The sequence below is a fragment of the Varroa destructor genome, unplaced genomic scaffold (assembly GCF_002443255.2).
Source record: "Varroa destructor unplaced genomic scaffold, Vdes_3.0 BEIS01000003.1, whole genome shotgun sequence".
Classification (NCBI taxonomy): Eukaryota; Metazoa; Arthropoda; class Arachnida; order Mesostigmata; family Varroidae; genus Varroa; species Varroa destructor.
Genome location: NW_019211456.1, coordinates 32,186,959 through 32,203,791, shown reverse-complemented (window position 1 = coordinate 32,203,791; position 16,833 = coordinate 32,186,959). Strand labels below are relative to the sequence as shown.

The 16,833-nt window shown below is 41.5% G+C and overlaps 1 protein-coding gene and 1 long non-coding RNA gene across 12 annotated transcripts in view; one reads left to right on the top strand and one right to left on the bottom strand.

The window, feature by feature from the left end:
* Positions 1-16,833, bottom strand: part of S6kII (Ribosomal protein S6 kinase II) — a 156,362-nt gene that overhangs the window by 58,182 nt on the left and 81,347 nt on the right. For 5 of the 10 annotated variants that reach the window (XM_086985815.1, XM_086985812.1, XM_086985823.1 and 2 more), the window contains exon 2: positions 11,070-11,120. The exons of 1 other annotated variant lie outside the window; for it this stretch is intronic. In XM_086985815.1, the coding sequence (XP_086841941.1) occupies positions 11,070-11,120 (51 nt within the window). Of the gene's footprint in view, positions 1-596; positions 836-11,069; positions 11,121-11,731; positions 11,762-14,249; positions 14,402-14,767; positions 14,921-16,833 lie in introns of those variants that run through there. 4 more of the 10 variants (XM_086985819.1, XM_086985820.1, XM_086985821.1 and 1 more) reach the window with 4 other exon arrangements.
* On the top strand, positions 7,076-16,555 carry LOC147756827 (uncharacterized). 2 transcript variants are annotated; one of them, XR_015325417.1, is made up of 2 exons: positions 7,076-9,225; positions 16,117-16,555. It is a non-coding gene; the product is annotated as an uncharacterized LOC147756827 (long non-coding RNA). The 2 variants fall into 2 exon arrangements; XR_015325416.1 differs by having other exon boundaries at positions 7,076-9,738.

The window sequence follows — 16,833 nt, the reverse complement described above, 5'->3', positions numbered from 1 at the left end:
TATGCTTACCACGTTTTCTGCATACCCAGACAACAATATGTTGTGTTGGTCTTGGACACGCGTTTGCTTGTGTATCTGTGTGTGTGTATGCATCTATTATTATAAACGGCTGTTCCAGTCTTGAGACAGCGCACTCAACGTAAGCCAACGTTGTCTGTCAACGTGTGTCTTTCGATTTTTTTTTCGAAATCTTGATGCTCGATCTTCGACTACGCTCACTCACTCATGATCACCCATTGTACTCATGCGACCCACACACAGGCCCTTACACTCGGGCCTACACAAGCACAGGCTCACATACAGAGATAAGTATGCCATCGTGCTTCGTGCATGTGCACGCTTATAAATCTAGTGGTAGCCATGCGTAAAAGAAGATCCGACCGCTTCGAATTACGCTGATACGTAAACAGTTACGTAATTTTTGTTCACACGAATTGGTTGAGGGATAATTGCAATGCCATAAAAAGCCATACTGGTTTACTAAAACAAACGAAAAATTAACTCTACAATAACTTGAAAATTTTCGAACGCCAATTATCTTGCTACTATGGCCTAGATACGTATGCTTTCGCATTTAGCGTGATGATATGACGTACCGTTTTACTGAATTTTCGAATCAGCAGTTTGAAGAAACCAACGGTGCCTAATTTTTCCGAACCTCGTTGTACCACCATGTTCATGAGTCACGAATTTCGTTCCACGTATTCCTCAACGTACAATAGAACGTATAAATCTTTTCTAAGAATAGCAGACTTTAACAGAGGCTTATAGTATAGTCCCAATGATCTCTGCGTTGTGCACGCTTGGTTATCACTTCACTGTTTGACATTCTATATTTGCAGAACATAAGGATCATTGCGTCAGCCGCGCACCTAAACGGCAACGTTTTCTGAGCTGTTTTCTCTCCAGATTTACTACTACTACGGCAACGACTGCTGCCGTTGTAACGATTACTGTATATAAAAAAAAAAAAAAAAAAAACTTGTAACAATTTAAATTATCGTCTATTAGACGCACACGAACCTCATGAGCTGTACCCAACTTTTTTTTTTTTTTTTTCGTTTCGACGAACCGAACAGCTCTCAGATTGGACAGGGTTCAAGGCTTCTGGGTCTGATTTCGGAAAAATACAGAAACGATAAACGTACTATAGTAGACCCACAAATCGACAGTCGATGTCGTTTGTTCCGCTTGGCGCTCTCTTTTGCCAGAATATATGTGAACCCTCACCATAAGCGCTTTCTAATTATGACAATTAATTTTTGGTATATGGCGGCCTCAGTCCCTTGCAGATGGTTATCGAATAGAGGCAACTAACGATTCGTGTTATTACCGCATTCGATGACTTCTGACGATAGTCCAATGTCAAGTTGTACTAAGCAGACATACAGTTGATAACGTGGTGACTAAGATTCTTCTAGCAATTTCAGACGGCTCAGATCAGATCCGACAAATGTAGAATCCGTCCATTCGATTGCCTGTTCGCTCTTTAGTTACCAAGTGTTGGCCAACCTGTACGCTTAGAAGAATGCGACAGAGACATGGCACGATCGGGTGGTAAGTGACAATTTGAGAACGATTTTTTTCACCGTTCTAGCTATTCCAGTGAATAGCATCAACGTCTGGTACCGTAGTTCTTGTTCCGAACGTTACCTGGCACTCGACAAGAGTAATCAGTTTATATGAGCTAAGTCATTCAGTGCCTCCCAAAAGTTGAAGGCGAACGTCGGCGCGCGAACAGTTCCTACTTGCTTCTGCCTTTTCTTTCAGCCGCTAGGATCAAACAGAGGATTGGCAACTTTATAAGCAGTGTGTACATATACATACGCACCGTACCCGTGACACACACTACATAGTCGATTCCTTATAACCAATCTAGCGAACGATGCTGATCATACACTGACAATAGCCATAGTTCTTCTAATACATCAGCAGTTCGGCATTACTGCCGTTATCCACTTGAACTATCAGCGGCAATGACAGCATTCTCACTCTCCGCTACTCTTTAGACTATCAGGAAAACGTCTCACATCTTCTCGGAGTTCTTCCGACTCTGATCACAACGCGCTCGCGCACCGGAGAGTGGAAAGGGCGAACATATGTACATGCATATATGTAGCAGCTGAAGCAGCTCTCGTGCGGAAATGCGTTCAAATCAGAATCGTTGTTAACGAACGAGGAACAAAGCGGCAAGATTGTTGTGTACTGCAGCAGCGGATGCTGCTGCCCTTGGCGACCATCAGCACCAGTGCGAGCGCTGCAGCCACAGCGGCAGCCGCCACCTCGTGCTCACCGTAGAGTCCGCCACGGTTTTGCCATGTTGTCGCCGTCGCCGTCGTCATCGTGGTTCATCATCATCATCATCATCATCATCATCCGTGTTGTCAGCATCAGCCTCCCGCGCGAAACAGCACGACCGTCCTTCACTGTCTTTTCGATTTTCGGGCTTCTCAGTGGGTCTTTCTCTCTATCTGTGTTTTGGTAACGGGCAGGGTTTGATAGCATTCATACTGGTAGTAGTCTCAGGAAGCAGCCGATAGCCCCGTGCCGGTTAGTCGACGGCAGGACAGAAGAGATGGACGTTGACAACCACAATGCCGATAAGATAATCAAACGAGACTCGACGCATATGATGTTCATAGCATAGGGTGATTCTTGTCTTCTCTTGTTGTACTAAAGGAGGCGGAGGTTGAGGCGTGTGTCTCGTAGAGGCATTGTCAATAGCAGCGTGTTTATTCGTTCGTTTTCATCGATTGAAGCGACGAAGGTATCAGCAGAAAAGCCGACGGAGAGACAGGCAAAGCAAATATCAGCTAGCCAGGTCCATGTCAGACAAACCTCAAACTCTCTAAGCAAGGTTAAACTATATCAAATATATATATGGGAGATGCAACGCATTAGCAAAATTACTCTGTCGCCTCATCGAGACTACGTGTGAGCCAACGCAGTAGACGTCTCATAGATAACGCAAAGACTTCGAGATGTGAAGACCTCCCTGAGAGGTGACGTGTGCATTTGTCTGTGTTGTCTTACATAATATTAAATGCTGCGGATCATCATAGGCAACAGACAGTATCATCAAAGCCCGTTGGACCTACTAGGCCTTCTCAAGGCAAGCACATCTCTTCCATAATCACATCGGTAGGTGTTTGGGCGCGCGAGAACATAGCAACTGAGTTACTAAAAGTACACTCTCAAAGCAGCACACGTGTGTGCAGATATGCACGCACTACTAGTGGCGGCAGGGAGGCCGGTTTGAATTGGGACTGTCTCGTCATCGCTGGCTGCCGATGCTAAGTTAAACATCGTCAGATGGACGATTGGTATCGTGTACGTTGTAAAGTCGTGTTTTCCCTACTTGTTGTTGTTATTAATCTTATTGCTAGATTTAGGTTTCAATATGCCCGATGCGACGTAAGAGTTCGTCTAATATAATAGTGTGTCATATATAATAGGCTTACACGTTATAAATTGGAGGTCGAGAACGAAGAGGGAAAGCAGTTACGTCTCAGTTGAACAAACATAGTGGAGAAACATCAACAAGCAATAATGAGGCCGACTACTAACGACTTATCAATACTTCTTCAGTAGTCCTACCGGTTTACCATCGCTTCCTATTTCGAAAAAACAGAAACAGCGTACTCTGATCGCAAGACCCACCAGTACAAATCAATTGAGGAGACGCTTTTGGTTAGCATAACTGGACGTCCTGGCCGCGACGAAACTGCACTGAACACAGGAATAAACGTTACGTAGCGTTTGAATACTGCGCATCAAAACGAGAAAGCCTGATTGACAAGGCAGAGCCGAGTACAATTTACATATCCGTCTGTGTAGATAAAACTGGGGCGGAAAACATCTACACAGGACGCACGGCTATTTATCAGTGGCAGTAGGAGAAAATGCAGGCTTTACGTTTAGGCTTTCAGGCGCGCAGCTATAAGCTCGGATCATCGAGGAACGACCACCTTTAGAAGAAACGAGTACGCGAGGGCAGATTACGAACCAATCGAAAGAACTGAGCATAACGTACACACCTTAATAGATTAAGTACAGGGCATCGCAGTGAGGGATGTGCGTATAAAAAGCACATGGCTTAATAGCTCTGCAGGTACTATGAGCTCACTCTCATAAATATCACGCAATAAGATCGCGAAATAATAACTGATTCTTTGCATAAAGAGATTCGCCGAGCTTCAATGAAACGCATAATACAGGTTTCACAAGGAAGACTCGTTCAATTATCTTTGAAACGTTTACAGATAATCACTGGTTTGACTAACAATCAGATCGAGACCGCTGATTACGACCTGATGAGTAGCAACGTTAGATAAAAATTATGGAATCTCAAAAGTCGATCTAACCAATAACCAATCCAGATAAATGAAAAGACAATGTCAGCTCTTACTAGGCGAAAGCCTATTTCTCAAACTCTCTTGCATGTAGAAAACATACACACGAGCCCGCCATTATGAACTAGACTATAACTAGGGTAGTCTATGGTACTGTGTCTATACCGCTCAATGCCGGAACAGGTATGTCGCAGTTCACTGCGCTACTGCCACGGGCGAGGGGCTACATTAACCCTAACGCCTTCTTATTGAGCTGATTTGCAGTCAATATTTTGCCAGCCAATATACTTTTTTGTACCACTTTGGGCTTGAATAGCCGAGGGTTCTTCAGAACAATACGTTACATCTCAGGCAGAGAAGCTGAACTCGCGGTGATGGCGGGTATTGTCTCGGACTTCAGGAATCTTAGGTGGGAACAGAAAGGACACTTGTATATTCCACAAACGGCAAAATTGCATCTACCTCGGTGAAAATCAAACTAACTACGCTGTTTTGGTTGAGTATCGAAGTGCTTCTTTCGTTTTATGGACTTTGACTTCGGTTCCACGACAAGAAAATTACCCGACTGAGGACCGCTAAATTCCATAAAATGGCGTAATCGGTACGATGGTTTTTGGGAAACAATTTACAGCGATGTTTAGATCAGAGATTGGGTCCTGGGCTGCAAAAATGGCTTCAGTTACTTTGTTTAGTTAATTAATTAAAGTAAATTAATACTTTCTATAATAAAGCATTAGTATGTAATACACCCGGGGAACTTACGTTGCTATAGCTTAAGAGGTTCAATTCCTGCATGAATCTTTTATCCGTATATTAGTGAGAGGAAAAAAATCTTCTATAATTTGTGCATTATACGCAATAATATACGACAAAGATATTATCAATCTCTCGCTACTATAATTTAGTAGATAGACAAACATTGGCGTAGCATTTTTTTATTATATATTGGCTCATGCTATCGTGACAAAGCGCTATAGCAAAACAACGGTGGTCCGATGCGCGCGTATTAGAGTGCAATCCAATGGGTGCGACTTGTCGTGCCTTAAATTATGAAGAACAAATATTTACGGCCAATCTTCTTATAAAGCAAAAGCACCCTGAATGATAAGTCAAGTTCCTTTGCTAGAAATAACTACTTTCTTAAACAACACTTAAACAAATAATTATGTATATCTGGCGCTGTTGTTAAGCGTTCTTCAAATGTATTGTACATTCTACTCGCAGTACTTCGCTTTGAAAGAAACAAAACTCGAGAACTGCTTTTAGGAACGATTTTTATAATAAATAAATTAATTTAATAATTATTTTTACGTAAATACGTTGATAGCTGACCGGTTAGTTGATTACGTAAAATCACCCTTTATAATATAAACATGGTGCGATGTAATGTCTAGTTCGTTAGGAAAAGCCACTCCATACCCCACAGTCAGAGAGTTACTCAGAGTCTGACTGCTTGAGCAGGCGTTTCGTCGTAAAGTAGTCTGCAATGTGTGACCGGCCGCACTGTTTCTGCACACCGGACGACTTCACTTGACGAGGTTTATTGCCTCCAAATGCCGTATTCCGTTGGCAGACTTCAGTAGCGTGACAAAGTCCATATTGACAATTCAGCCTTGTTTTTCCTTTATTATTAAAGCTAGAAATTCCAGTAGCGAGCGCGTATTATAGTTTTTGCGTCTCAAGTGTACAGTATGGCATCCTGTGACTGGCAAAAATTGAACATTGCGGTAACAAATTGATCAACATGAACCCACTAGACAGAATTTGCCTTCGGTAATAATAAAATGAAAAACGATGACGCCTATTTCCTTTACGCAAAACAACCATTAATTTACTTAGAGAGGGGCAATTTGAATAACATTAGCAACGTTCGTATTTTGGCATTTCGCGCTTAGGTTTGACCAGAACTGGAAACCGCCTTGGAAAAACAAAGCGGATTGCAGCATTTTAAATCAGAGTCCTCATTACTCAAACTGCACAACCCGCTTTTTCCGATTATCAAGATGACGGAGTCTGAGCTTAATAAGTTATTATATAGCAGTACGTACGCACAAAATGTGTATATGTATGATTATTTCGAGAGTTTACTCTGGGTAAAAATACTATGGTGCATTAGGGAATTGAAACGTTCTGTTTTATATTTTAGTCTTTTGAACTTTATAATATACCTGCTTATAGTGTCGTAAGGAACCGTTCTCGCACTACAGACCTCATGTGATGAAAAGCCTCGATATCGATGTTTCGCTCAAATCATTAGAGGTTTGCAGCTTCTCGACTTGCTGGCTGTGTATTGCAACATCAAACAGAGTTCAGCTTTTTGCGGACAAATGACTTTGCAGTTTTTCTGTATAAGGTTTTTAGTAATAGAAACATCTAGTCATCTATCTGATATAACATGAAAAGGCAACAAAAAGTCTTATTGAAAGTTTGTAGCTGTTTCAGCGTCATGGCCCTTTATCCGTTCGATCCCACAACCAGGACAGTTGTTTTGTATTCAGTTTAGGGCCCAAAAACAATAGGCTTCGCAGATTGATTTTAATAGGAGCAGCAGCAGCAGCCGCAGCATTGATGAATCGATTCTGAGATCACTCTACTTTTCCTATTTTATTAGAATCTTTTGGTAGGCGAAACGAGCGGGTGGGCAGTACAGCTTTTCTTGAATTTTCTCTTGCATCTGTCGTCCTTGTCTCTCTTTCCCTGCTCGTCTTATTATCGTTTCAACAGATGGCAGCGCCCACTTTGCCCTTGGGTACTCCAAGTCCAAGTTGTCCTGCCCTGACCGTCTGGCTGTGCTGAACTATCGTTCATTCATTGATTGCTTTGTAAGCGGATTCTTGTAAGTGCTTCAGTAGAAAAGGTGACTAGCAGCGGAGCCACACAGGTAGAAGTCAAAAGGCCGGCCAACTACAGCAATGTTCCAAGAAAAAGCAAAAAGTTTGCGGTGGGTGTGGTCGCCTGCTGGACCTGTTTACAACACCTGTCGCCTTCCCGCTTTAACAAGTGCTATCGCTTTCACTATTGCAATGGACGTCCACTACTAGACCTTCCCAGAAGTGTACTTAGGACGTGAATGCAGAGGCAACCCTTTAGCGACAGCTGTATACGCGAATAACTCTTTAGTAAAGCATTGTTACAGTTCCGCAATCTGTTTGGTCAGAAATTCACCCTGGAGATGAAAAACGCCGTGCAGTGTAGCGCTCATTATGATAACAGTTAGGTGGGCAATAGTTTTTCTAATACCTATTTTTGTAAAGGGCACAAAACGTAAACGAGTTATGCCCTTGAGTAACCGCAATTATAAGAATATAAGCACAAGATGATCCTTACTTATTCGCAGATTGAATCGAAGAAACAATTTTCTTGATTAAGTCTAGGTTTGCCTAAAGACAGTAAATAGCACTTTGCAAAGCTACCTCATATCCACCAAGATCGTTAACGCCACTGCCAGAGACGCCTGAACTACAGTAAACAATTTGTCGGATTTATTTTGGGCGGATTCGTATATATTTGTCTCTCCGGATTAGGTAAATCATCGAGGGGTAGTCTTAACCCGGCACAGGATCCGTCATTGATATAGTCTCTCGCACTCAAATCTATTTTAGTCATATCTACTATAATAGTCCTTAGCGTACTGATATATTTGGGAAATTGTCCTCTGAGGAAACAGTCTGTTCTCTTATAGACTTGTAGATTTTCAATTGTCCTAGAGCTATGAGGTGACTTCCCTTACTCTGTACCTGTTGACACTGCAATGCAGATGACGGCTGGAACTTCCACATGTGCTTGAGTAAAACTGTTGATTTGTTTATTAGCGAACTGCCTTAATACAAATTAGACCTAAAACCTCTGTATATAGCTTAAGCGTCTCAGTATACAGTTTCTTTTAATTCAAAGCTTCAAGAGTTCTCATAGGGCGGATCGTGAGGACTTTGATAAACCGTATAATTGCACACATAATAGTAATAATAATAATAATAAAACCTATTCTTGCTTCTACCAAAAAAAAACACAACGATTGCAATTCGGTCCTTTGATTCGCATTAGTACAACGAAAACCGTAGCTGGTAGCTTCAGCTTCATGTTTCTAGATTCGTTTGTCCGCAATGAAGTGTTTACTTACCTATCGCGATGTGCCTCTCGATTGCTCGCACTGCAGCCTAGACAAATATCGAGATGAACATAATTGCAAGTGCTATAGATTGTCCATTTTGTCGTCCAGCTGTGACATGCGCACGTGCATGAGTCGTGCTTCGTCAATGGTATATTCCTCGATTATTTCGCTTAGCTCTAGCAACGTCTTGTTTTAGCACATAATTCGTCGATCTATTAAGTAGTAAGGAAATGTAAGCGTCTTACCAATGGCGGCAGTATAAGTTCATCGTCGTTACTATTCTTGGGCGCAATTTGTCTGTCACAAACTTTCTTTCAGTAGTAAAATAACAACCCTATGGACCGTGCAGTGCTTAAGCCGGATTAAAATTATTAGTCGCAGCGTCTGCACTCTTGTTAGCAGAAGCCACAGCTAACATAACCTTGGAACCCACTTTGTTTTCCTTTCACAGAAACTTTAAAAACAACGGATTTCCATAAGCAGTGTTGGGAGCGAGGAAGCCGCGTTTCTTATATAGCATATGATAAGCAAGACGATTAAGCTTATTTGTTGCAAGCCAGGCTGACAACGAATGAACCGCGCCTCCTTTTTCGGAGAAAGTAACGAAGAGAGCTATCGGGAACGAACCGCAATGAACGCGATCCGAACGCTGAGGATTTCCTTGAAGTATTTGTTCGACTAAAAGAATTGAACGGTCACTAGTGAATGGCTGGCCGCGGGCGAAAATGGCCACAAGGTCATTCGTATTCACGCTGAGAGACGGTGAGTAAAGTGAAAGTGCGAGAGGATCAACACATGAAGAGAAAAGAAGTCTATTCGCGAAGCTTCTTTAACTATATCGCAGTCTATTCTATGTCATAAACAAAATTTATAGCCGTAGCATGTTTCTCAACGGAGACAGAACGTCTAACAAGTAGCCTAGCTACAACGAAAATAGCGAAGAAACCACAACAGCAGAAGTAACAAGCATTACTTCAGCTTCAGCACCACAAGATCGGATCTGAAGTAACCTTAACCTTGTCGCAAAGCACAACTGCAGCCTTGCAGCGAAAACTGTTTCACCCACAAGATGATAACGCAAAAAAGGAACGAGGGAACAAAAATTGACGTAACGATTGACTTCGGTCAAAGACAAAAATAATTCCGGATCGTTCAGCATAAAAAACCCTGCCAAACAATATATGCCGCAACGTAACTAGATCGTGCTTGTGGCGATAATATCAACGAAACGGTGGAACAATTCGGATAAGTTGTTAATTGAGAAGAAGCGGAGCGGTAAGTGGCAGCAAAGTTTTTTACATACACATGCTGCTATTACTGTTTTGCTGACTATATATATATAATGTATATATTGTTATGTAGTGACCTGATCATGAATAAATGCTCCACAACTTCTTCCTCGCTGGTACTCAACATTCACTGCTCGTAAGCAATTTCCGCTGTACCTTACCATTGAACCTCACATAAAAGGCCTACAGCGTTGACGTACTTCGACAGGGGGCAATTGGCCAACATGGACAACATACCAACGAGCATTTTTAGTGTAGGTTTATACCTTTTAGGGAATATCTAGAGCTGTAGTCGTACGATAATATAACGGTATTTGTGTACCTTTTCTTATCCTACAAAATTCCACATTTCCCGTACAGGCACTATCGCCCACTCATTAAATCCCGTATCATTTGTTCCGAGCCAGCATCAATATGCAGGTAACCCGGAGGTTAGCGATTGTAGCGTGGGCTTCAATATAAAGGGAGAGCCGACGGGGTCGTGTGGAAGGCACTACAAACCCATAAAATGACAAACCTCCACATCGATGTACTGAAAAGGGGCAGTCGCAGCATGAAGGGAAAGAGCATATGCGAGCCCTATTAGCATCGCTAACAGTTGCCCTCCCTCGGCAGTATCACATATGCGTTCCCAAACTCTCTTATACTACCGTTATAAATCCCATGAGACGTTCTTAACTCTAATGTGCGCTATTAACAAACAGCTAAGCCTTTGAGCTAAATAACCTTTACACTCTTTCGAATAGCGGCGAACCCTACACAACGCATTCGAGCGCCATGACTAGGTGCTACATACGTAGACTGAACTCGTTTTCTTATTGGCGGGGAACATCACTCAAATCTCTAGCTTAATCAGGTAGCGTTAAAGCCGGCAACGCCTGGTCGCTGTACCGATCGAATTGCACTGGAGGCTTTTTTGGCCTATCTGCCCGCGCCCTATCAGGGCTTAAAATCCATCTATACTTTAATTGAACAAATACGCTATTCACTGACGCTCAGCCAAGTTTGCTTCGCAGTAAGAGAGCAATTTTCGGAAATTTTCTTTCAGCTTGTTTCGATATTGCTATATACCGTGAGGATGAGACGCACTTAGCTGTCGTTTTTAGATGCCTATGCAATGGAAAACCGCAGCTAAACAGTCGATACGCGTCACCTCTACAAGGTTTGATCTTTCTCAAGAAAGGAAACAAATTTCCCTTCTAAAAAGCTAGCCTGGATATTCGAAACAGGGCCTAGTTAAAAACAATTGACGGCAATGCGAGAGTTAAACCAAAGTACAACGCAGACGTGCGTTAAATGACAAACAGAATAACTTACCCTCGCCATGGTGGACTCGTGAAAGTCGACGGTCATATCTTCCTGGGGGCCCTGCAAGATGACACGCAGAAATATTTTAGATCATCTTAGTTGTCCCGTTTGTGCTTTCGGCAGTAGAAGACTGAATTTCTTAAGTAGATATTGCTGGTGATCGTGGACACGAGGGAGATAAAAAAAAAAAAAGAAAGACAGGTTCATATGACGCATCTCTCACTCACTTTTCGTTTTGATATACGTACTATTCTCTCCATTCAGAGACGGAGCCTAGATGCGATCAGCGACAAGGCCTATTGGATTGTTTTCTATCTTATAGATATTCAATCCGCTTGCTTTACTCAAAAGTATTAGTCTAATTTTTTATTTTAATTTATTGGGTTATTTCGTGATATAAAAGAAAAGCAGATGCCAATTGTCAGATCATTCACTTGTAGGTGAAGGTCTAAACTCTCGGATACGACGACAACACCAATATAGGCTGGGATCAAAGCCCTGTTTGTCTTACATGCCTAATTTACATCTAGAATAGGTGCGTCATAAAAGCCACTCTTATTTATATCTATGCGCACTTTAGATTTCAAGACTGCAGCTGCAGCAGCAGCAACACATGGAGAATTGTGCTGGTCATCACGCTTGCGAACGCGGCAAGAAAGACCATTTCTCACCTGATATCGGGCCATTAACGGGTTTCAAATTTTCCGCGTTTCACTTATAGCATAGCGCTTACGAGGACTTGTTGACGTATCATGAATTGTAAGTACTGCTAAAAAAAGAAGAAAACGCTACAATCAGCTTTTACAAACGAGCTCGTTGATTTCTCCGTTTATTCCTTATGTGCTCTATGACGTACTCTGGGTCAAGTGCGGGAATTTTGGACTCAACCACTAGCCCATTGTTAGATTATTGCTGGCTCAGTACCGAACAAAAGGTGGCCCTTAACGCTGCGGTCTCTGAAGTTCATGTCTGACCAGAAATATAACCTAACGATCTGCGTAAACATATGTTGTCGTGTCATTATGCGTGGTGCTACTATAACACTTACATACTTTTAACCAAAGCTCTGTCGACAAGTAAGGGGTCATCATGCACGTAACGTTAAGGCATAGCTAAGCGCAGGAATTGAACGGATAAGTTTCTCTTTATTAAAACCGCACCACATTTGAATGGGAAGATCTGAAAGGCTGTTGGAAAAAGAGCACTTTGCATCTGATTGCAGCATTTACTTTCTGTCGTCTATGCCCGTAACAGACGACAGCTGCTCTCGAAAATTGCAATGACCTGCACGAATCTTGTTGATTTTTGTTTTTATAATGAAACGTTCTTAAAATTTGTGGTTGTATTTTTTTTTCATTCATACAACCCTAGACAGTATATTACTACTATAGTCATTGACATTTCGGATTTTATGATAATATAGAAAAAAATATTCTACAGTCCATTCCAACAGTCACTATCGATGACCAGACTATTAAGCTGGAGGTAAAATTACCTATATCTAGTCTCTGGGTTGCGAATACGAAATATGACATATCAGCAAATCACCCGTTACATCATGTTTGATTTCGTTACTAATATAACATTGATTGCATGGGAATACCTTCGCACTAGGCCAAAGCGAAGGGGAGATGAATAATCCTGTATAAGAAAAACCAACGCACTTATGTTTCCTACATGTGTCCTACAAGAGGACAAGGGCGTTAACCGCATGCAAGGCACTTTACTTGTAACGGAAGCGTCGCCAAAATCATCTATAGAAGCTGGTCTCTGATCAGAATTTTTTCTTTTGAGAGATGGACACACTTGACCCGTTGTGACTAATGCGTACGTGGTTTCTACAACAAATGCAGATCTTTCTTAACAGAATGACCTTCGTCCGTACAATGTAATGTAGTTTTTGGATTATTTAAGCTTACTTGAAGTGTCAACTTAAATACGAGACGTTTCAAGGGGTATTTCAATGGTATTTGCTGTCACTGTATTGTTTTGATCTACTTAAAGCGAGTTGATACATGTTCATCATTGGACCATAGATCTGAAAAAAAAAACAGTTTCACGCACTGGTACTTATTGCCCTGTATGTACTGTAAGACTTCGTACTCATCCATAGCATGCCTGGTTTCTTACGCAAAGTTGTAGAGATCACAATCAGTAGTGAGGATTTCAATGTACCACACCAAATTATACGTCTATTTTATTCATCATTAATCATTTCTTTAAGTGCTTCACAGGGTTCACCTATAGATGACTGCACATAATATCTACTAGGTGTACTTCATGTTGATATCCGTACTTTTTGTGAGTACACAGGCAAGTGAAGTTTACGCGTTTTCTGAAGTCGAGTTGCGTGATTGAAAATTTAATATTGACGAATACAACTAAAATGCCTTGAATCAGGGTAAACGAAGGAATTACTTGCCCTGGGACAGAGCAATGAGGTTCACTTAACGTCGGTAAGCGGCTTCATTGATTTCGACATAGCCAATGGTGCAACGATTCAAATCTTTTTTCTTACTCGATGAATTCTCCTTGACTACATTTGAAGGACAAAAACTAGCATGCAAAATTCTACCTTTGCTTCAGTTATTCCGCATTCTGTGCTATACAAAATTCTATATTCCTACACACACATAGTGAGATACAAATTATTATCTCTACTTTGTTTAACGTAGATGATCATGTGTATAACGTAACCCTTTATACGTTTGTGCTGAAGGCCATATATTAACAAGTTCGACCACTCTGTAACGAAAATCCATCTGAATATTTCAAGAAGATTTGAGGTCAAACGTGCGACCCTGGTCTCCCTTTTATCCATACCATCTACTCGAAATCATAACAAATAAAATATATTTCGCAGGCATATATCGTTTATGATATAATATCATATCATATGATATAATATTGTTTGTAGGCGGTTCCTCCTCTTAGTCCTATATACGATAACTCCGTCATAGTTTGGTGTATTATGCAATGTCGATGAAGTAGGTAGTCGTTCCACGCTGCTCGCATTGGTTTTTTGCAAAGTCCAATGACAATCGCCGTCCCCTGTGACACCGACTTCACCGCATGTCCATCCGGCAAAATCCATTACTATCCACTAAGCAATAACAGTAGCAACTTATTCTGTTATCGGTCATACATAAGGAACTCTTCCGGTTAGATAGGGTCCTGAATAGTACACACCTGACGGGATAAACCTGCCCACATTCCACTGCGTATTTTCTGCTGAACCTTCTATGGCCTTGGCCGCGTAGATGTCAGCTTTCTTCCCTACTGCACGATTTGTCGCACTAACGTTTGGCCTTCCCCAGGTTCCCACGTAATGGAAAGCGTCTCTGTGTGATAAAAAATAACATTACCCATCTAAAAAAGGACACAAATGTGCTCAGTGACTTATCTTAGCTGAAACTTTTTATCTGCCAGCTGTTTTGATTGGTGATGCGTTTGGCTAGATTTATGTTAGCTCCACAGAATCAATCACCTGTACGAGCTAGGTAGTGTCCTCCGTTCGCGAGAGGATGTATTATAATTTAACTAGACTAGGTAAAATTTTATTGTTAGCTACTACTGCTGCTCCTACAACAATAATCGCGGCCTCTGCTAGCAACCTATTATAACAATTCCTAGCTTATGATGTGTAAAATTGCTTTTTTTAGGTTCATATCTACATTTGTTTGTGTAGAAGGCCATATTAATCTTACTTCGGGGCTGTACCTTGGATAAGTAACAGCTTGGGAAGCAACCACAGCCGTAGAAAGCAATATAAATGGACGTTAGTCTCCTCCGATCTCCTGTAGAATTATGGGACACATACATTTGATGGTGTGTCAACACGTACGAAGCTAGTGGCCACCCTAATGTCTCTAAGCGGTGGTGCGACCTCGTTGTCAAACGAAGCTAATGAGAGCCAAGTTTAGCTTACGACCAACTAAAACAACAGTACGCCCGACGGGACAAAAAAGGAAATTCAGCCCAACCCATACACAATAAGGGGTCGTTTTCGGTTAAACAGGTCTGCAAAATTAGACTTTCAATAGAACCGTAAATAGTCGATACATGCTCCATCTCAGGTAGCAACGCGCATCACAAGAATCACTATGAAATGGTCTAACGAACATTCCTGAAAATAAGTGATTCATCGGTTCCAGAGCGCTCGTGGGTAGGAACAAAATAAACACAGTGTTTACTGAAGCATATCGGCGCGACGGTAATAGCTTGTACACACATGCGTAGCATAATGACTGTGGGCGATCGATCGGTCCTTTCAACAGGTCACGTAGATTGTAGCGAATTTTTCGAAATTATGAAGCCATAAAGAGGGCGTTATTAAGTAACATGTGTTCACAGCATAGAGACGTGTTTGCCGTAGCGTGCTGAGAATCAAAATCGAATGAAGAGATGCGGAGTTGAATCGGAATGTAGTAGTTTGAACATGACGTATTTTTACGTTTAGTGTTGCTTATCCTCCGGGGTCGAGAGAAGGCACAAAGCGGAGACTATTGTGGCACTCAGTGCTGAAAAATTCGGTTGACTTACTCTTAGCCTCGCACTTTTTTACCGGTGCTGCCAGGTGCAACAGGTGAAGTTTCCGTGACCCTTTTAAATGACTCTTCTGTGTTTTCTTTGCAGGGCTCATTTTTCCACCTATGTAATTAATGTGAGAAATAAGCTGCCGATCAAAATTCAATCATTAATTAGTTGGTACGGTTCGATATATTTAATGTTAATTGCACAGAATTCATGTGCCTAGGTTTCAAACGATTCAAGGAATCAGAATACGATAGAGTTGTCAGTCTGGCGTCGTTTCGAGCAGATGCCCCGAGGGCATCCTTAGCGCAATTGATCTGTACTGTGCAATTAACAGCCTTTCCCGTCATGATGTTTAGATGAATAGACGGATAAAATTAAACTATCGTATTCTTAGTTATGAATCTCCTTGGTCAAAGGTATGTACGCAGTATATAAAAGCAAAAAGTAGATGTGTCTTGGACTTCATATTTGTTTACTTAATTTTGTTATCTAACAATGCTTGCGTTATCTCATGGGTAAGGGTTCATCACTTGCAGGTAATAAAACGTCTTCTTTGGCTTAGGGTGACGTCTACGTAAAGATGTTCTATGTACATCTTCGAAAAATCCTCCCGCGAATGGGCTGCCACGCTGGACTCCCTTAAACCAACCGGGAGACAACATAACATTTAAGGCTAAATCATTTTGGTATCAGTTTGCATACAAAAGAGCATCATTCCGTTACGAGCCCAGCAAAAATCGATTACACAAGTTACTTTATCTCGGTTGTTGGCCTTTTCTTGTTGTTCGGAGTGTAACTGTACGCAGAGTTTCTGTTATTTCGTGCGCTCTTAGCTTTAGAGCTACTTTTCTAAATTATACCGAATGTATTCAATTTATACTGGGTAAACCTAGGCATTTATTTCGAATATGCACATGTTTTTAATAAAGCACAAGTTGTCACACAAAGGTACTTATTTAGTTTTCGACCACTTCTTTTGTAGAGTATTTCGGTATAGTACTTTTTGTGGATAGGTACAGGCGATCCGCAATTGATTGATTGATCGATCGATTCTGCCGTTAACGAGTTATACTATTCAAATAGCATGAAATTCACAGCATAGCGTTGCCGGAGAAGGAATCGATATTTGGAAGACTATTTTATGTTTCATATCTCACATCATCCGTCCCGATTGATCGATGCCACCGTATTCTACTGCATGTGGCGACTCATTGCCTTCTAAGACACCCAAACTGCG